Source organism: Gekko japonicus, unplaced genomic scaffold (assembly GCF_001447785.1).
Source record: "Gekko japonicus isolate JY-2015 unplaced genomic scaffold, Gekko_japonicus_V1.1 scaffold2987, whole genome shotgun sequence".
NCBI classification, from domain to species: domain Eukaryota; kingdom Metazoa; phylum Chordata; class Lepidosauria; order Squamata; family Gekkonidae; genus Gekko; species Gekko japonicus.
Genome location: NW_015164750.1, coordinates 67,233 through 88,221, shown reverse-complemented (window position 1 = coordinate 88,221; position 20,989 = coordinate 67,233). Strand labels below are relative to the sequence as shown.

The 20,989-nt window shown below is 43.1% G+C and overlaps 1 protein-coding gene across 1 annotated transcript in view; it reads right to left on the bottom strand.

Annotated features, from left to right (window-relative positions):
- Positions 1 to 20,989, bottom strand: part of FRMD4B (FERM domain containing 4B) — a 182,788-nt gene that overhangs the window by 96,116 nt on the left and 65,683 nt on the right. The window contains exons 6-7 of the mRNA XM_015409653.1: positions 5,550 to 5,606; positions 4,623 to 4,645 (exon numbers count right to left, since the gene is read on the bottom strand). Of these exons, the coding sequence (XP_015265139.1) occupies positions 4,623 to 4,645; positions 5,550 to 5,606 (80 nt within the window). The remainder of the gene's footprint in view (positions 1 to 4,622; positions 4,646 to 5,549; positions 5,607 to 20,989) is intronic.

Here is a 20,989-nt window from a genome sequence, read left to right as displayed (position 1 = left end):
AAATTACAGTTAGGGCTGTAAAGATAGTCAATTAATTCGATTGCTTAATTAATTAAAAACCTGTAGCTGATTAATCAGGTTGATTTTTAAAAAATTAATTATTTTTCATGCAGGACTGTGTAGACGGTAGATGGGAGGCACCACTTTGGCATTCCATCTTGTTTCACACAAGAAAATGTCTTTCCCACAGAAATGCCTGCCATGACATGATTGTGCTGGAAACAAGGAAAATATGCTATTTTCTTCATAGAAACATAGAGTTGAAAGGGATCCCAAGGGTCATCTAGTCCAATCCCCTGCACAGTGTAGGACATTCACAGCTACACCCCCTCCCCCAGTGACCCCTTCTTTGTGCCCAGAGGAAAGCAAAAAACCTCTAGGATCCCTGGGCCAATCTAGCCTGGAGGAAAATTCCTTCCTGACCTCAAAGTGGCAATCGGCATTACCCTGGGCATATAAGAAAGGGCCATGAGAGTCGAGCACTGGCTCATCCCTCCCTGCCCTCCCTGTCATGATCTGCGAAAATTCACAGTGAGTCACAGAGTCATCATTGTTGTCAGATGGCTATCTAGCCTCTGCTCAAAAACCTCAAAAGGAGAGCCTGCCACTTCCCAAGGAAGCCTGTTCCACTGAGGAACTGCCCTGTCAGGAAGTTCTTTGTAATATTTAGGTGAAAACTCTTCTGATTTAATTTCAACCCGTTGGTTCTGTTCTGAGCTTCTGGGGCAACAGAAAACAACTCTGCTCCATCCTTTGTATGACAGCTCTTCAAATACTTGAAGATGACTATCATATCCCCTCTCAGTTGTCCCCTCAAGGCTAAACATATCCCGTTCCTTCAATATTTCCTCATAGGACTTGGTCTCCAGACCCCTCACCATCTTTGTTGCCCTCCTCTAGTTTACCAACATCCTTCTTAATTATCAGTATTAATGCCTCACTAGCACTTCAAATACTTATAAATTAGTGACTTAAAATACTGGAAATTGTGAAATTTACAGTACAATCCTAAACAGAGTACATCCTTCTAAGCTCACTGAAGTCAGCTAGATCATGGCAGTGATCTAGCTAAAATTATACTAGGTCAGAATGCTGGTGATTGTCCCATATACTGGTCTTCTCTTTGCCTTGTGTGGCTCTTCTATATTGACTGATATTTTCTTACACAATATGCTCACATTCAGAGCATGTGGTCCTTTAGCATGAATTCTAGCAGTGTGCAGAAGGGAGTATATCAAGCACATCAAACCGATGAGTCAAAGTGTACTATGGGCTGCTCCATACCTGATGTATATTAACTGCTCATCATTTGGTTACTCAGTAAATGAAGGCTGGTAGCTGAATGTGTGAACCAAGTTCAATGAAAAGTAAGTTGTTGTGGGGCTGACTCATACATTACCAGGAGCAACTTGGGATAGAAAGTGCTTCCTGTGGCTGTTTCCCATTCTGTTCCAGTAGATCAAGAAATCATGTAGAAAGAGTTCATTATGTCAACATATCAAGACAGACCATCTAGCTCAGTATTGACTGTTCTGATCAGTTGAGGCTCTCCAGACAAACTGAAACTCTGTAAATGGAGACTTCAAAAACAAATATGGGATTTTCTGCATGCAAAACATGGGGTCTGCCACTGAGCCATAGCCCCAGTGTGGTTCATGGCCACTCAAACATGACCCTTCCTCCCAGCTAAACCTTGACTGGGTGGCAAAGAACCACATAATCAATCCTGATCACATGGTCTCTAGATGTTATCAGACCAGAATAAGAAGAAACCATGGGCAAGTAGCTCTCACTGCCCATACGGCTGCTAGTAGTATATGAATGTGTTCTCAAATTAAGGTAGTATAGAAGTTCTGTCTTTGGAGGTTTGATCAGTGATTCACATATGCAGTACCAGTTGTCACCAAGGTAAAGGAAAAGGTTCCCTTGCTCGAAAGCCAGTCGAATCCGACTCTAGGGTTGCGGTGCTCATCTCCGTTACAAAGCCGAAGAGCCAGTGCTGTCCGAAGACGTTTCCGTGGTCATGTGGCCGGCATGACTAAACACCAAGGCGCACGGAACGCTGTTACCTTCCCACTGAAGTGGTACCTATTTATCTACTTGCAATTTCTAGAAACAGGAGCTCACCCCGTCTTGCGGCACCCGGGTCTCGAACTGCTGAACTACTGACCTTCCACAGCCTGCAGTTCAGCATCTTAACCACTTGAGCCACCGCAGCTCAAGTTGTCACCAAAAGTATGTGTAAACCAGGCTTATGTGAGCAAGGAAAAAGCAAGATATCACAAATGCATAGTTTAGAAAACCGGAGTACAAAGAAAATAATTAGCTAAGGGATGCACCAAACCTTTATGCAAGGCATAAAAGAGGATAATGCTACCCTGAATATCACAATATGGTATTTAATTAAGGCAACCGTTTCTTTCCACTGAGACAGTTTATTACTGGAAAACCACCAACATTACATGCTGAATTTGCAATCTACATGAAACATTCCATATGATAAAGCTCTGGACACACTGCAAATGGATTAAAGTTCAAAACTCTAATCTGTGGTTAATTGCTTTAATCATACCAATTAAAAATCCTCATACTTTCCAATCCACTTTGCGGGATCTACAGCGCTTTATCATTACAGTGCTTGCCTTCTGTTACAAAATAACCAATAACTAGTCAGGCTACTTCCAGATGAAGGTTTTTTTGGCCACAAGCTGCACAGGGAGCATGCTGATCCCTGCTAAGGCAAAGGGCTGACCAAAGGCTTGGCAGGCCAGCATGAGCAGCATAGCTAGGAGACAGGAATTAATTGAATAATTCTCTGCACAACTTTGTAGTGCTATTATCTTGTAGCTGCCCATGCTTTAAATCTATGCAAATAGCAGTGCTGACAGCTATGACTTGTCCTTAGGTACATTAAAGGAAACCTGAGTATTGATGGCAGTGGAAGTCAATGCTACTTAAAAACATTGTTGATGTGATTGTCCTGCAGGATAATACCACTGGGTTGGATCCCACAATCTGTCCGTTGAAAGACATGTAGGTTGAGGATCTTCCTAGTTCTCCTCTCCCACCAGCAGCCCTTTCCAACCCCAAGAATCTGTGTGGAATAATAGGCCCTGCAGGTCAGGAAGCTGCAGTAGGGAGAGGAAAGGGGGTTAAATCACCCTTCTGTGTCCTTGCAGTGGGTCCAACCCTGTCTGTCCTAGCTTCCACTGAGAAGGACCTGGAACAGGACGCATAATACGGAGCAAGAGTAGAAACTTGGAACAAGGGCAGAAGCTCAACATACATGCTGAACAACAGCACACCAGACCACATTAATCTTTCCTTCCCCTTTTGTCTGCCAGTGCGCTGACATCTTTACAGGTAGGTGTTGTGAGTTTTTGACTGTTAGGACAAACAGGTTGCCTGCCTGTGACATACAGTCTAATATCCAGGCCATCATTCTGCCTCTTTCATGCCTGTCATATTAAAGCTGAGTTTCTGCTTTGCATGCAGGAGGTCCCAGGCTCAGTCCTTGCCATCTCATTGAAAAGGACCAGGCAACAGGTGAAGTGAAAGACCTCTGCCTGAGACACTGGAGAGCTGCTGCCAATCTGAGGAGATGTAAACAACACTGACCTTGATGGACTGCTGGTCTGATTCAGGATAAGGCAGCTTTGTATATATAATAACCAATGTTTTGCTAGTAGCTAACCCAGGGAGGGGTTACCAAAAAATGCTGTCAGAAACTTGTCAGTTCCGCATTGCCTCTCCGTCACCTCAAAGCTGTTGTAACAGCACTGTAAACAAGCCCTCTCTTTTTGCAGAAAGGCTGGCCAGCAGTAAAACATTAACATGACTATAGCTGACCTTTTGAATTTCTGTTTGTTCAGTGGGCCACACTCATTGTGGTCTCTCTCTCCTCTAGTTCAGGCACTCTTTCCTTTTTTATTCTTTTGCCTCTTTTTTTTAAAAAAACCCTCTCCTTTCCTTTAACTGGCTTGCAGTTACTCTGAAGTGGCTGTCTTTAACAGGTAGAAATGGGGTGCAAACTGCCTGGTTTATGCATCAGTGGGTAAAGAGCTAAACCCGACAAGCTCAAAGTCTCTCTTGCCAGCCACAATACAACTGTCAGGTCAAGAGCATGATGTGTGGGGCCCCCGTTGGGCAGCTGCAAAAGAAATGTTGCATATTGAGCTCCAAAGGAGGCAACCTGACAAACTTCATCTCTCTGGGCATACATCAGGGCTATTCATAAGGTGGGGGTCATGAGGAGGCTCAGATTTTTTTTATTATTAAAAATGAAAAATAAAAGAAATGAGAGGGAGGAAGGAGCCTGCAGAACACACAAAACACTGGTATTGTTTATTCAAGTTCCGCCTTATTAGAGATTAGCTGATGTAAGCAACTAGGTTACGGGGACTGAAAGAGAACGTCTCGATTCACACCCCGTTCACAAAAGACTCTCATCCCAATTCCAATGGGACCGATTCAGTGGCAGGGATTTTGCTCCAGCTACTGCATTTAGTTAGCTCCCCCTTCATGTGAACTTAGTAAAAAGATCCTGTAATGTAATGCAATATAAATTGAACAAGCACAGTCATTCAGTTAGCTAATACTGGAAAAAAGGGAAATGTAATTACCTGGAATAGTCCCCTTTAGCTTCCTACAATTGGAGGGGGGAAAGCAAATAATGTTAAAATACACTCTCTTTTTTACAATGTATGTTAAATGTAGACATCACATCGCCTAATAGATTTTTCTTTTGTTCATTAAAACAAACAACACAGGGCCTCTCTTGCAATCTAAAGAATATTACTTGTTTTACAAGGTTATTTTCTTTTAAAGTGCAGCCATTCTTTTGAAAGAACTATAAAGCACATCCTTGGTTATGTTCAGCTGCATCTACCCAGAAATCAAAATCACAGAGAACACCAGCAGCCCTTGTTTAAGTGTTCTGAGTTAGTCCAAAACAACACAAACAGTTCAGAAAGTCAAAGCCATCATTGGTCTGCTGATCTGTTTTGTCAAGGAAAACCCAACGGTGGCATGTTAAAAAAAAAGTTTAGCAATTTTTTTAAAAAAAACTGAAAACATGGCAAAACATATAAAATGATCAAAGCTAATCACAAGAAAGTCAGCTAGGTATTAAAATAAATTTGATCAAAGTGGGTAAAGTTCCTTTTAAAATATATCATTTAAGCCTTTTTTTAAAGCTGAAGTTACAAGAGAAGTCTCTACATTCAGAATCATTACTATATTTTCCTTCTATATAACTAGAAACACATTGCAAAAATGTAGCTTATTCCAATCACAATTTTCCTCTGCCAAAAAAGGGGGGGGGGTGCTTTTCTCTGCACTCGTTTCACACACGTTTACATATCTTTGGTCTTAGTGTTACAGCTATAATGAAATTAAATCATAAATGATCAGTTTTTTGCTGAGGACACGGGGGGGGGGGAACGTGGGGACGATAAGTGCATGCCAAATGTTGCAAAAATGCCAGAGTTTGAAAACTGAAAGCATATTAGAAAATGCATTGTAAATAACAGAATTGATGGAAAACTTACCTGTAAAACCAAAGCAGCTAATCTGAAGACTGTTTCACTTTCCACCTCAATATGTCCCTATTCAAATTAAGAGGAAAATATTAAGAGGACATTGGGATGCCCCCCTGGGGCTACACTGGATCTGTTAGTCTGTCACTATGCTGGTTTTCCTTCAGTCACAGACTATACCATTGTGGCAGAAGGGGGTGTATGTAATTTGAGCTGTAAAGTTTGTTACATTCATAGTGGTTTAACAAGGACAGTCAGCAGAACCATTCTGAAAATAAAGGAGGATCCAGAGACTAGAGGAAGCTGACATGTGGGAACTGACTGACAACTCTAATGAATCACACTGTCACCATATAGATTTAGCACACCGAAGCCCTACTGTTCTCCCAAGATTGTTATATACAAATGCACATACACACATTGATTTAGGAATGTAGGAAGCTGTGTTGGCCCACACCAAAATCCAAAAAACAAAAGCTATGTAATATTCTTTATTAATGCCAGTCAAAACACCCTGGGGCACAGCGTGTAAGCTTTTCAGTTAATAACATAAGAGAAGCCAATGTTGGATCAGGCCAATGGCCCATCCAGTCCAACACTTTGGCACACAGTGGCCAAAAATACCATGTGCCATCAGGAGATCCACCAGGACACTAGAAGCCCTCCCACTGTTGCCCCCCCCAGCACCAAGAATACAGAGCATCACTTGCCCCAGCCTGAGAGTTCCTATCTACACCTTGTGGCTAATAGCCACTGATGGACCTCTGCTCCTGGTTCTCTCCTGGTCCAATCCTGGGACGAGTTACACCCTTCTAAAGCCATTAACTTCAATGGAGTTACAAGGGTATAACACTGCTTAGGACTGCACTGCACAGCTCGTCATCAAACACAGCAAGTGGGAGGAAAATATGTAGCATCTTAAGGCCCCTTGTTTCTATCCTGGTTTCGGATATCTGAATTATCCTCTTCCAGCACAAAACAGTTACGGTAACTGAATTCTAGTTAAAAGTGTAAAAGAGGTCATGAAAACATTTTTGTGTACTATAGCACTGCTTACAAGTGAATTATTAAATTACATTAACATGCAAATGAGTTTTCTAATTCATAGCTGTTTCATTCTTACAACAATAACCCCCTCCCTCCCCACAAGGCAGACCATTACTATATGGATTTCACAGGTGAGAATATCTGACATAAAAGTTCATATTGTGAAGGTAGGAAAATGCAACACAGGGGCCAATTTCCCACAAGCTGCTGCTCCACACTCTCTCTTCCATTTACCCCGATCGTACTTGTCAATTTCACACCATGGGCTGTGTGGCCGCATTTTGCCCTGCAGCCCAATTTCCACCTCCTCTACTCAATCCTGTTTTTTGAGCATTGAGTGAGGCGAAGCTGTGGGGCAAAATACGGACGCGCAGCACATGGTGTGAAATTGACATGTACAATTGGGGCAAAGGGAAGAGCGAGCGCAGAGCAGCAGCTTGTGGGAAATCGAGATTTAAAGGACTTTTTAAAACTTAAAAGCACCTGCAAAGGATTGAGTTCAGACTGGAGCTATGCCTGGTGGAGGATTTTTTTAATAGAGTTATGGGGAAAAACATAAAGATTCCCTAAGGATACTTGCATATTTATTTGGCTGGGCAAATTGGTGTGTATTCCCAAAGGATACTTGCATATTTATTCGGCTGGGCAAATTGGTGTGTGTGTGAGAGAGAAGAATTTGCATCCAGAAAATGATGGGGGGAGGGATTAGCCCTTCACCAGTGCCATGACCATGATCTGAACCCCTCCTTCAATTTAAGTCTTAGAACAAAGATGCCAGATATGCAGCAACCAGGGCCAGGGCCTTTTTGGTGGCGGCTCCTACTTGGTGGAAAGAGCGCCCAGAGGAGATCCAGGCCCTGCGGGACCTTGCACAGTTCCGCAGGGCCTGTAAAACAGAGCTCTTCCGCCAAGCTTTCGTGTAAGAGCTGCCACCACTGCAGCACCACCAACTAGGCTGGGTAACATCGGAGAGTGAGATGGCCCTGTGACAATGAACGACAGTGCTGCCTGGAACTGATAGCACCGATCTGGGACCATCACCATCAGGATGCCATCTTGTTACTGAAGACCTTTTTTGAGACATATAGAGCACCTTGTATTGTTATAAATTGACTATAGATGATTGTTTTATTGTATTTTTAACTGTTTCAACCATTGGCATATGTGGCCAGTTTGTGAACCGCCCTGAGCCCGCTCGCGGGGAGGGAGGGCTATAAATCTCATAATAAATAAAAAAATAAAACATTCCTCCAAGAGATCCATTTACAAATCTCCACCAACCTTGCAAACTTTGGCCCTGAGAAAAATGTGATCTGCTACCTTGCCAACTGTTTATTATTTTACTGCTTTGATCATGACAACTGTTTAGGCAGATACTGGTGGGAGGCTGGGGTCATAAAAACCAGATGACTTCATGATGAACCTCACAACTTTAAAAACAAATTGCTTACTGACTCATGTGCCACCCATGAGTCCTGCACTGCTCTGCTATACCCCTACTCAGGCTGCAGAATCTTTTGGTAATCAAAAGCTGGTATGACTTGTACAAGGAGTATTTATGGCTGCATAGTGATTTGAACCTGCCTTCCCCGTCTAAGGTCCAATAGAATGCCTGCTGAAGTGCACTTGCCCTCATTTACTTTTAATGTTTTATTTATTTCTGGTGGAAAGCGGAAGCGACACATGCACAAGATTCCAGTCCTAAGCATTACTGACCTTGCTCTAGCTCTGTGTATGTAATGAAACTGAGCTGGGAGGAGTTCAGTATACTTTAAGTAACATGAATGTATGGAAACCTGATTAAGATATATTTTTTTAAAAAATTATTTAGACCCAGCTTTTCACTCCTCTGGGGACCTAAAGGAGACTGACAACATCATTCAGTCTTTCCTTTTATCATGACAACAACAGAGGGAGGGAGGGAGGGAGGGAGGGAGGGAGGGAGAGCAAAGTAACTCTATGAGTATCATCAGGGGTCATTTCCTGCAGGAGCGCACAGGAGCGGAGCTCCGGCAGTAAAGAGCCCAGGGGGCGGGCACATACAACAAGCCTCACCCCCTGCTCCCAGGTAAATTTCAGAGCCCCCCCCCCGGGCCCCCGGTCCAAAACAGTCCAGTGGCACCTTTAAGACCAAGTTTTATTCAGGTACAAGCTCTCCCTCCTCTGTGAGGACAGATCTGCACGTTCCCCCCCCCCCAATAACTAGCAATCCAAAACAGTCCAGTGGAGCCTGAGGGGTGGGTGTTGCCTTCTGACACACTTCCGGTGATGTCAGGGGGTGTGTCATATGCAAATGAGTTATGCTAATGAGTTATGCTAATGAGCTCCTGCACCTCTTTTTCTACAAAATGACCCCTGAGTATCATAGATTTGAACAACTGTACCATGCTGGAAATTTGAACATGGATCTCACTGCAGCTACTATACTATACTAACAGAACACTGAGACAGTTACTAAATCTCAAATGGAATATAATTCCTGTGCCAAGGATTTCAGCAAATTTAGCTTCTCATATCATAGACCTGCACTGATGAGGAAGCCCACACCTTCTGAACTCGCCTCTGCTTTCTGAGCATCTATTACAGGCACACAATCCTCCAATTTGGCAATTCTACCTGGCACACATCCCTGTGGAAGGAGCTGCCAAGATGATACAGCTTCAGAAAAGAAAATAGGAGCACATTTAGAATTTCTGTCTTGCCACTTGAACATTTCTGGGTATCCTGTTGTTTGATGGCATCAACCCATTAAGGCATACATCTGAATTTCAGGCAAAGTTACTGGTAATGAGTTCCGTGGGAACCTGTGGATATTAATGCATAATGTAATTCTTTGTATTAAATTATACCAGGTTCACAAAGTGATTCAATATTTGTTGAAAAACAGGAGATAGATGATGATATGAAAGAGAAGCACTACTTTAGGAGCCGGGAAGTCTATACTCTGTTACCCCTCAACAGGTAAAGACTGTATTACGCAACTGCCTATTTCATGATCGTATATTTCCAAGCATACTGTTCAAAAAGTTGGTGTATTATATTTAGACATAAAATATTCATGTTCTGAGATAGTCATTTGGTTCTGTTTCAGTTTCTCAGCTTCTTCAGCAAAAAAGAGAAAAAACAGCACAGAATATTTATTTATTTATTATTTATTTATTTATTATTTATATTTCTATCCCGCCCTCCCCGTAGGCTCAGGGCGGCTTACAAGTCATATTACCAAGTCATAACATAACATAAAACAATACATACAATTAAGATTTTTAAAACCAGTTATAATCATAGAAAAATATATAGGATTAGCACTTGCATTTATGAACTTTATTTATTCTTCCAGATGATTATGTTCAAAATGTCTGAGTCAACATACTAACAATTCCATCTAGTGAGGTTTTTTTTTTTAATAGCTGCTTTAAATAATCACACTGGTTATGAGGAAAAGCAGCTTTAATGGGAGAGCCGGTCATGATAACCTATGTGCCTCCTTTCTTAAAAGGAACCCAAACTCAGCTTGCCTTGCATAATTTGGGCAGAAATACATCATGACAATTTTTTCTTTAAAAACCGAACTATTTTAAAAATTTGAGTGATTGAATATATGTTTGCAGGTCCCAGCCGCCAAACAGTCACATGCCTTAAATTTTGTGATGTGGCAGACAGGACTTTTCCCTTCAAGGTTAAAGGTGAATTGTATCTTAAAGGAACTGAAGCTTTATCTAAAAGAGTTCCCTCCACTAAACCTGATGGACAGTGGTTGTAAAACTTGCACGTATCTGTACTTAATCTGAAAGACTTTCTTCTCCCATATGAACCACTTCTCCCATTCAGGTCGTCCTACCTGCAGAAGTAGCGCAGCAATGCTGGGCCACAGATTGTTTTCAGTAATGGCACTACATCATCAAAATATGCTCCCCTGTAAAATTTCACCAGGCAACACCTTTGTTTTATAGTTAGGCATTAAGCAAATGGTCTTTGGTTTTTGTTTCATGGAGCTTTTGGGTAATCATGCTGTTTGTTAATTGATCTTATCCTTGACAGTGATCCTATGATTAATGACTTACTTGCTGCTTAAACTGATGTTTTAATCTACTGTCAATAATTCTGTGGCTTTGTTGCCACTTTAAGACAACAAACCTACAGGTCTACTCAGAAGCTTACTCTCAGGGAAGAATTCTTAGGAATGCAGCCTAAATATCTCTTCTACCTTCTGGATTATTTCTTGTAATTACTTTGTTAATGTGGATTGTTTACCATCAAACTCCTCACAAGATGGTACATACCACCTGCAACTCCTCATCATAGCAGAAAAGAAGTGAATCCCCTGTGCAGAAAGAACTGTGGATAGAAAGCTGACTTTTTCCATTGCTAGTGGAAGTGCCAACACATACAATCATTCTGGTCTCAAATATCACATCATATCTCCTTGATTACAAATATACATTTGCCTTTTTTTACCAGAAACACTACTCCTAAACAATTGGTCAGATCCACAGGGCAATAAGAGTAGGACTGATCTAATCCACACTTTGGCCCTGTCCACACAAGAGGTTTTGGGCCGGGAGAGGGACAGATCGGGGCTGCAGCAAACGGGCGCGATCCCACAGCAACATCTGCGAATCGTGCTGCGCCCGTTCCCAGCCCATTCCCAATCCACCCCTCCCGACCAAACCCCGCAGCAAAAAAGAACCACCTACCTAGGTGGTTCTTTCCGAAAGGCCGCATCACTGCCGGCCGTGGGATTGCCGGCGCGTCTTTCCGCCGGCGCATCCCCGGCCGTACTGCGCATGCTCGAGCATAATTGGAGTTGTATCTTCATTCAAGGGTGGGCAGGCAATGGCACATTCTTTACAGTCAGTTCACATGACCATTTCTGCCATAAAATTATTGCCATGATCATTTTTTGTGTTCATTTTTAAATATTTAAAATATTTTTAAAATTATCCCCCGCACGCTGTCTGATTAAAATTTCAGTTTGAAGGGCATAATTTTTGAAAGTGACTCCCTCCAGAAGTGAACAAAGCATTCCTTCTACTTATTTTCTAGAGATGTTGTAAATGTTCCTTTTAACCAAGCTTTTAATCTATAGGGAATTTGGAGGTGTTTTTGGAAGGATGTTTTAATAGGCATTTTAAACAAGGCTGTATTGCGTTGTGGATTATTTCATTTGATTTGAGCACTGCACTGGTTAGTTTATTGGACTGCATTTGATATGCTGTGAACTGCCTTGAGTTTTAGAAAGATACAATACCAATTCTTTTAATAAATTAAAATAAAAATTATGGCTGACATATCTGTGTGTATCTCTCTGTTGCTAGCTACATGAATATATTTTAAAGCGAATATAAACTCTTAGCAGACTTGCTGTGTGTGATGTTTGGAGTGGGAGAGTCACTATGTCAATTTTTACCTGCGAAAGTAGCCCTATAAAAACACTGTGAGTTAGAACTTGTTTCTAGTAATTAAAACTTCCTAAATAGATAACACTTCTGGGAAAGCCACACCAACCACACACATATCACAGTATGAGGAAGCACATGATATAGCAAATGTACTGAAACTAAGTAGATCTGGGTCTGGTCACCTCTTGAGTAGGAGGAACCTGGGATGCCTACATGTACTGCCTGGTGTTCCGTGTTAAAATAAAAATATTGGTAGAAGTGTAATGACTAAATATCCTCATAATGTGTCAGAAGAGCAAATATGCCCTTGGCAGTCTCTGTTAGCTCCTTTGTTATCAGTATAATTTAAAATGAATTCATATTTTAATATGAATTAAATTTAATATGAATTAATTTTCTTTTAATCTGATTACAGGCCACCTTGGAGGCCAGTGCCCACAGAAATACAGGCGGTAAATGTTTTAAAGTACAGGAATAAATGTTTTTCTACATAAGGGGCTTTTCTGCATGCTTGATTTACTCCTGATTTTCTTTGGCAGACTCAATCCACAAGCAATGGAATCGGTTTGGGCAAAGTTCTTCTGCATGTGTGCCCTCCCTCTGCAGTTTCACAGTTGTGGAGTCCATTAGTTTTCTTCCACACATGCCTTTAAAAAAATCAGGATTTGAAGGGAGGGTGCTGTAATCCCTGGTGGCATCACAGCACCCCTCCTTTTTTGTACATGTTTGTATCAATATATTGATATCATGGCTGCATTTTTTTTTTGGAACACCACTAATATATATATATATTGATATACTGTTGTAAGGATAGATTAAGCAGTTTCTCTGAATCCCCATATTTTTAAAAAGTAAGTCTCTTGTTTTCTTCCCTTGTGAAGATATGCCCTTTTCTAGACTAGAGACTTTTTTAAAACTGAAAGCTGGGTATTCAGAGAACCTGCTTAGCCTAGCATTACAATGGTATATTGATATATCAATTAATCAAAAATGAAACCACTTGTCTTCAGGGTGGGGTAGGCAGAAAAGAGGGAGTGGTTTGACAGTGACTATAGTCCAATCATCAAACTGGGTTGGAGGTAAGGATGCCAAGCCCCCGGGGGGCAGGGAAACCCCCGCCCCAGAGGCCCGTTCCCTGACGTCGCTGGATCAGGCCCCGGGGGGAACTCCTCCCTGACGTGCGCGTCACCAGGAAGTGACGCGGGCACGCTGGGGGCGGGGCCACGGCCATACAAGGGAAAACTCAATGGTTTTCCGTTGTATGGTCGTGGCCCCGCCCCCAGCGTGCCCGGCATCATAACGGGCGCTCCGGGAGCCACCCGGGAGTCCCCCGCGGAAGAGGTAAGTGACACTTGGCAACCCTAGTTGGAGGTGGGTGGGAATGGATGGGACAAAGAAAACTGAGAGAAACATTATACACAAGGGAAAAAAGTGACTCAGAATCAGCTTCAGGAAAAAGACAGGGGTAAAAGTGGTCTCAAAAGAACGAGGGGAAAAATGAAAACTAAAGTTACAAAAATGCATATGAAAATCAGGAGATAAACCAAAGTAGTATGGAGCCAGAACACACACACACTCACTCTCTCTCTTTCTCTCTCTCTCTCTCTCTCTCTCTCACACACACACACACACACACAAACAAGCTGTACATGTTCAACTGCAGACATGCACTTTTATCATACATGAAGTACATACAATTTCCCTATGTAGAATTTCCTATACCCAGGAAGGAAATTGGTTTTGAGATATGGTTGCCAGCAGGCCTTAAGTGTCTTGTTCCTTTAACAGAGATTTAATATTTAGAAATGGGCAACTGAAGCGTTTCCTAGCATGGAGGTAAATAACATCACCCAATAAAATAAACCTCTATTAAAGGGACAAGAAAACCTTTCACCGGGCAGTTGGCAACTCTGTGTAGGATTGCCGGCTGCCTAGAGGGGGGGAAAGTGTTCTGCCCCTTTAATAGAGATTTATTTGCCATGGGATATTACCAGGTGATGGAAAGGACAGGATGTTTTTCTCTAGGACTGTTGGCAATCCCAAGCTTTCCCTATATAACCCATGCATTGGTTGAGACCCAGAAAGCTGCTGCTTTTTGTAGTGCCTTTTTTAAAGGCAGGCATGGTCCTCAGAAGGCAGAGCATGTGCCTTCATGAATGCGATAGAACAGCATGCCAGAGAAAATACATAGGGCCACCACCTCCGCTAAATTTCAGAAACTGTGTAAGACCACTGTTTTCACAGGGCCTTCTCAAATTAATTAATCCCAAATTAATTCCCAAATCAAGGCTATTTTAAGGAATAGTGGTGATGAACTGGGCTATTGTTTTTATTTATTTAGCTATTCATACCTTGTTTTTCCCTGCAGCGGGGGTCCAAAGGAATTTACAAACACCTTCCTCCTCTTCTCTTTAATCCTCACCCCCCATGAGGTACATTAAAAAGAGAGAGAGTGAGCAAGTGACTGGCCCAAAGTAACCCAGTGGATCTCCAGTGTGGCAGGAACTGTACTCACAGCTGAACTCGGTGTGTGTTCCCTAGAAGCAAGGGCCTGACATCTGCTTTTAGATTATGGCTCAAATTAACCTTTGCCTTTTGGGGAACAGGTGGGCTCAATTTACTGAGGATGGACGCCTCTAAAACAACTTGGCAGAGCACAGATTTGAACTACTACACCATGCAGGATGTTTGCTGTTGACTGACATGCTTATTTTTTAGATTAAACTGAAATTTGATATTAAATGTTTATTGTTCTATTGTCATAAATGTGTATTTCTAGTTTGTAAGCCACTTTAAACTACAATAAAGCAGCCTAGAAATGTGCAAATAAATGCAAAAAAGAGAATGTTTCAATACCTACTTTTCTCTACCCTAAGGAGTCTCAAAGCAGCTTAAAATTACCTTCCATTCCTCTCCCTGCAATAGGCAGGGAGGGCTGAGAGAATTCTGAGAGAACTGTGATTGGCCCAAGGTCACCCAGCAGGTTTCATGTGGAGGAGGGGGGAATCAAACCTGGGTGTCCAGATAGGAGCCCACTGCTCTTCATCACTACAGCATGCTGGCTGTTAAGTATGAGCAGTATGAAGCTATCTGTCATGTGCACACATGATGTACATGCTGCAAAATAGACATATGAATATTTATCACACATGGCAGTGTATGTGTAATTTTCCAGTTATATCCATGTTAAATAAAAAATAAATCTTGTTGCCCTCAGTAGGAAGAAACTTGTCCTCTTATCACATGGGAATACTTTCCAAATCCTTGGTCGGAAGCTACGCTTCCTTTCTACTGGCGCAAAAATACTTTGGGTTGTGGTAGAGGTTCTGTTGATGCAAGACAGAAGAGGGACAATTTCGAGGACCTCCTCTTTACCATCACAGGCTTCTGTTTTACATGGCTATCAGTTCTTGTGAGTCTTCCAACCCCTGGCATTGCCTTTTTGGTGCTTACAGATGGGAAGGAGAAGGTATGGAAACCCATCTCTACCAGCACTGCATATAATTCAACCCAATGATTTTTCATATAAAAACTGAGACATAGTTTACCCTCAAGCTTAGATTTTTGTAGACTGCCATTGTGTATAAATATTAATTCTAAGTGTGCTCTCCCCTGAATGACTAATTCACAAATTTTATTAGATACCCTTTGGCAGAAGCCATTTTCCTTACTCCCCTGTGCACTAAAAACATAGCCCCATATTAAAGATTCAATGTGCATTTGTAGGTTTGACAGCTCAGCACACAGAACCCTATGAAAAATTCATGGGTTGACAGAAGAGAAATCCCAGTACCATATTTACTACAAAACAAGACTTGATGTTAGAGACTAAATAAATGAATAAATGAGCAAGTGCCACTTTAAATCTTCTACAGAAGATTGTTCGAAAGAATGGAAACTTTTCTGGAAAGAAGAAAGCAGACAGTGTTGATTTTTCCAACAACACATCCAGATTTGGGCTTCTTTCTTGCTTTTGTGAAAACATACCTACAGAGCAACCTGAAGTAGAGTCACACCTTTCAAAGCCCATTGACTTTAATTGATTAAGCAGGGCATAACTCTGTTTAGGACAGCATTTCTAGGAGGGACTAAAAATAATACTGGTCAAAAATGTTCTTTATTCATTAATAATATCTGTAAACCTGCATTTCTCCCATACCAGAAACCAAATGAGAATAGAAACCAGAGGTCATTTCGGGGGGGATCGCGGGGGATCGCAGTTCCCCCGGGTGAGGTACGGGGCGGGGCACATGACGAAGCCCCGCCCCCTGCTTCCGGCCGCCCCGTTTCCGGCCCTCATTCAGCCAGGAGGAGGCAGGAGAAGAGGGAGGGTAAGTTGCTTCCTCCCTGCCTCTCCCCACCCCTGCCTGCCTGGGGCCAGGGAGGGCCTTCGCGGGGCTTCCTTGCACTCCCGCCAGCCTTGCAGGTCCACCGCCAGGCCTCTCATGGGGCTCAGCAGTGGAACTGCAAGGCCAGCGGTGGCGTCCGGTACCGTTGGGGGAGGGGTGTGTGGCCTTATGACACACTTCCGGTGATGTCAGGGGGTGTGGCATATCCTAATGAGTTATGCTAATGAGTTCCCCTAGCTCTTTTTCTACGAAACGACCCCTGATAGAAACAATAAATTATGTACAAACTTCTGACGAGGGAAAAAACAGCCTAAAAAACCTGCAGGAGAACATGATGCCCATTATCTTCTAGATGCAGGAAACCAACAGAGTTCACACCATTTGTTAGCCCCTAAATGAACTTCTACCAAGTTTTGTCTTATACTCTCTCCAAAATAATGGAAAGGTGGAAGCTTTCACCACACTCTCAGGAAAGCTGTCCCACCGTGTGTGTGTGTGTGTATGGGAGAGAGAGAGAAAACCAAGAACGGGCTATAATTGTACATATCCCCTACAGGAGGAGATAGCAAGAAGGAATCACTGCAACAAACAGTCAGTGCAATGACTGATGCAGAGAGAGCCAGTCCTTCAAGAGTCCGGGTCCCACGGTGTGAAGGGCTTTCAAGGTAAACACCAACACCATGAACTGAACCTAAAGACTTATAAGCTCTGTTCACATGTTACAGCAGGGGTTCCCAACTTTTTGGAGCCTCTGGGCACCTTTGGAATTGTGACAAGGGGTGTGGGGGGGTGCAACCATAAAATGGCTGCTGCAGGAAGTGGAGACAACCACACAATGGAAGGCCAAGTGCATGGGAGAAGGGAAGAAGTTTAAAAAACACACCAGGAAAAAAGAGTGAAAGAAAATAAAAACCAATAAGTTGATGGCAGCTGCCTCTGAAATAGCGTTATTAATCTGTACAGCCAATAACACCTCCAGTGGCCAATCATAACCTGTGCTGGGTAAGACCCCCACCCGACACCGCCCACATTCTAAAAACACTTGGTGGGCACCTGGAAAGGGATCATCAGGCACCATGGTCTATCCAAGTCAGTATTATCCACTCTGACTGGATGCGGCAGAGGTATTTGACAACACCTGCTATCTAATCCTTTTGACTGAAAATGCTGGGAAATGAATCTAGCTTCTGCGTACAAAGCAGATGTGCTACCAACAGAACCGCAGTCCCCATCCATAATCTAGATGGGGGGGTGTTTTTTTACATGAAACACTTCCATACTTTTTAAAAAGTGAATTAGTATGCAAATTGGGCACTCTGAAGATCAGTCTGCTGGGCAAAAAAGGTGTTTAATACCTTCCTTCAGTGCCTCTCCATAATTTAAAGCATACCTCCAAACTCTGTGTGGTGAGAATGACAGGTACAAGCACCTGAACTGATCCCCACCCCCATATACAACTGATTATAAGCTTGCAGAGGTTTTATAATTCATGGAAGAAGCTTGGGAGGAAAGGGCTGACTTACTTGGAAGGGAAGGTTCACCCACCTAGGCCCTTTTCACGTTACCGTTCTAAACCGGATGTTACTCGTTGCTGGCCTGATTTTGAGTAAAGTGATACAGGGACAGGGGGTTTCATACAATGCATTTGCTTTTGTTAATGAGCCACCTCTGAAGTGCTATGGTCATTTCAAACAGTGCCACTTTCCCCCCGCCCTTTTTTGCAGTGTGATCTTCCTCAGAATTTTTTTTAACGTGCTAAGGTGAGCGCTATAGCGCTAAACCACTGAAGTGTTATAGCAGCACCATTGAGATGCATTGACTTCACTGCCATAACACTAACCTTAGAACATTCAAGAAAGAGTCTGAGGAAGATCATGTGGCAAAAAAGGGAGCAGAAAAAGTGGCATTGTGGGAAGCACTATGGACATTTTAAGCAGCACACCACAACAATTCAGAAGCACAACAAAGGGCCAGGAAACAGAAGAAAGCAGTTTCTCTCAAAATCAGCTCAACCAGGCGCGATCAAACCGCAACATCTGGGAAGCGGCGCGCACCCATCCCCGATCCATCCCTTCAGGCTAGTAACGCGGAGCAAAAAAGAACCTGCAAAAGGGAGGGACTTACCTGAAACACCGCAGCAAGCGCGGCCGTCGGATCGCCCATCTTTAGGAGCATTGGAGGCTCCCAGCCAAACTGCGCATGCGCACACATGCGCAGCCGGCTGCCTCGCGCTCCCTTCCATGGGTTCCCCCCCGGTATCTGATCGTGCCGGGGAGAAACTGCGCGGCGGCTCACGGTATCTGTCTGATCCCGCCGCCGCATGTCTCTTTTGGTGCAGCTTTAAAAAGCCGCACTTTGGCCGCATCATTTTCCCCCCTGTGTGGCAGGGGCCTAAAATAGATTTGTCTGAAATGACAGAAAAAATCCTTTAGCAACCAGTTACTAAAACCGAATGCAAAGGAAATTTGAAAAGGGTCCTAGTGACCCTTCTCCACTCTTCAAAGCAGCTACTAGGGGCTTCTAATTAGCTTCTAAAATGTGCAGGATCCTAATCATGGACCATTCTGTCACTCAGTTTGGCCCTTAATGGAAAATCACAGCTTTGCAACCAGAAGACAATATGGTAAAGAATGCGGTTTGTTTTTGTCATCATGTTTAAAGCTCAGGCCGATGTGTAGCAGTTAGCATGTCAGAATGGTATAGAGGAGGCCCAGGTTCAAATTCCCACTGTGCTATGAAGCTCACTGGGTGGGCATGTTCAGCTAGTCACTTTCTCTCAGCATAAGTTACCTCACAAAGTTGTTGGGAGCCTGAAATGGAGGCAGGAAGAATCACATAAACCAGTCTGAAATCCTTGGGAAAAGGCATGGATTAAAATATGATAGGGCCTAAACATGGATTTTTCTCCCCACTACTGAAAAGCAATTACAGGGAGCTTCTATTTTGATCAGGACAAGGAGGCTTAAGGAAGTCTGTTTTGACCCTGCCTCACTATATGTTTTCCCCATCTATTATTTCCTCATCTACCTTTCCCAATGTCTTCCTTTCCTGATGGAGTTAACAGGGGAGAGAGGGCCACTTCCTTGATCAAATTAGGACTTTGTGGCTTTGAAGTAAAGGAGGGAAGGTCAGGATATCTGATATCTGTCTTAGCCATTAGAACAGCAACGTATCACATGACATTTACTATATGGCAGGATTGTGTCACCAGTGTGCCCTCAGAATACCAGACTCTGTATTCTGTAGGAGAGAGAACATTGTAGGGCTTTGAATTGCTTAAAATAATATGGTGATATTTTGTATCATTTTGAAACAACCATACTGAATGAAGGCTGAATGGAAATTACCAGTCCATATATATAGGTAGAGGGTGAGCAGTAAATTAGCACACAGCATAATGAAGATGTTTAACAGACTAAACAGGACTAAACAGGAATAATAAGTTTAGTGTATATGGTTACCATCCGTTTGGGTTTAATTCCGTGGGAAAACACAGTGAAGGAAATAAATGTCAAAATTGGAGATTGATGTGCAGATATATCCTTAATTGTGGAATGTGGAGAGTAATTAACTGAGACCCTGCCATTACACTCCATCCATCTGCTCTCAAGCTTGGTGAATTTGCCATGTTTGAAGACAGGCCATTTCATTGTATCTGAGGAAGTGTGTGTGCACATAAAAGCTCCGCCCAGGAGCAGGGGAAATGGCAGCGGCAAGCCCCGCCCCAGCGGGCTAGTGAGGGAAGCAGGCTGGTGAGGGAAGTTAGGCACCTGCCTAGGGGTGGAGACCTCAAGGGGCGCAGAACTGTCTGATTTCCCTCCCTCCCAGAGACACACAGCAAACCCTCCACACAGGTAGGAGCCCGTCGGTCGGGGGTGGGGGACTAGCTGCTGCCTGCACCGCTATGCTATGCTGAACTGGGACGGGGGCAGGAAGGTCTGGGAAAAAATATTATATCCTTTTAACAGGGACCTGGTGTGTAGAAAATGGTCAGTTGAGGCTTTTCATGGTGTGGAGGTATTAGCAGCATCACCTGGAAAATAACACTCTATTAAAGAATGGGTTGCCTGGTGGGGCCTGGCAGTCTCCTGGAACTACAGTTGGTCTCCAGACTACAGAGGTCAGTTTCCCTGGAGAAAATGGATGCTTTAGAGGGTGGACCCTATAGCATTATACTTCCCTGAGGTGTCTCCCCACTTCCCACCCTATCCAGGCTCCAACCCCAAATCTCCAGGAATGTCCTAACCTCGAGTTGGCAACCCTAATTAAAGGAACAGGACATTTTTCTCCAAGCATTTGGCAACATCCTTGAATAGAAACTTATTTACCTGGTAAGGTTGTACTGCAATGCCATGAAGTGTTTAAGCTGCCCATTTCTACACAGTAAGCCTCTGTTAAAAGGACAGAACATTTTTCTTCAGGCCTGTTGGTAACACATTATACCAAAGCTCTCTTGTGGGGTCTTGGTGGAACACCTGAGCTAATCCTTCAGTGGAAACACTAGTAAAGGAGATTTGCCATGATCAGTAACAAACAGTTCATATATAGAATTGCTGACAGGTTGTTAACAACTGTGTTCTGATTCTTCCTCCAAGGAGTTAGGATAGTGTTTAACCTCACAACAACCCAACAGGTTGGGCTGATACATATGACT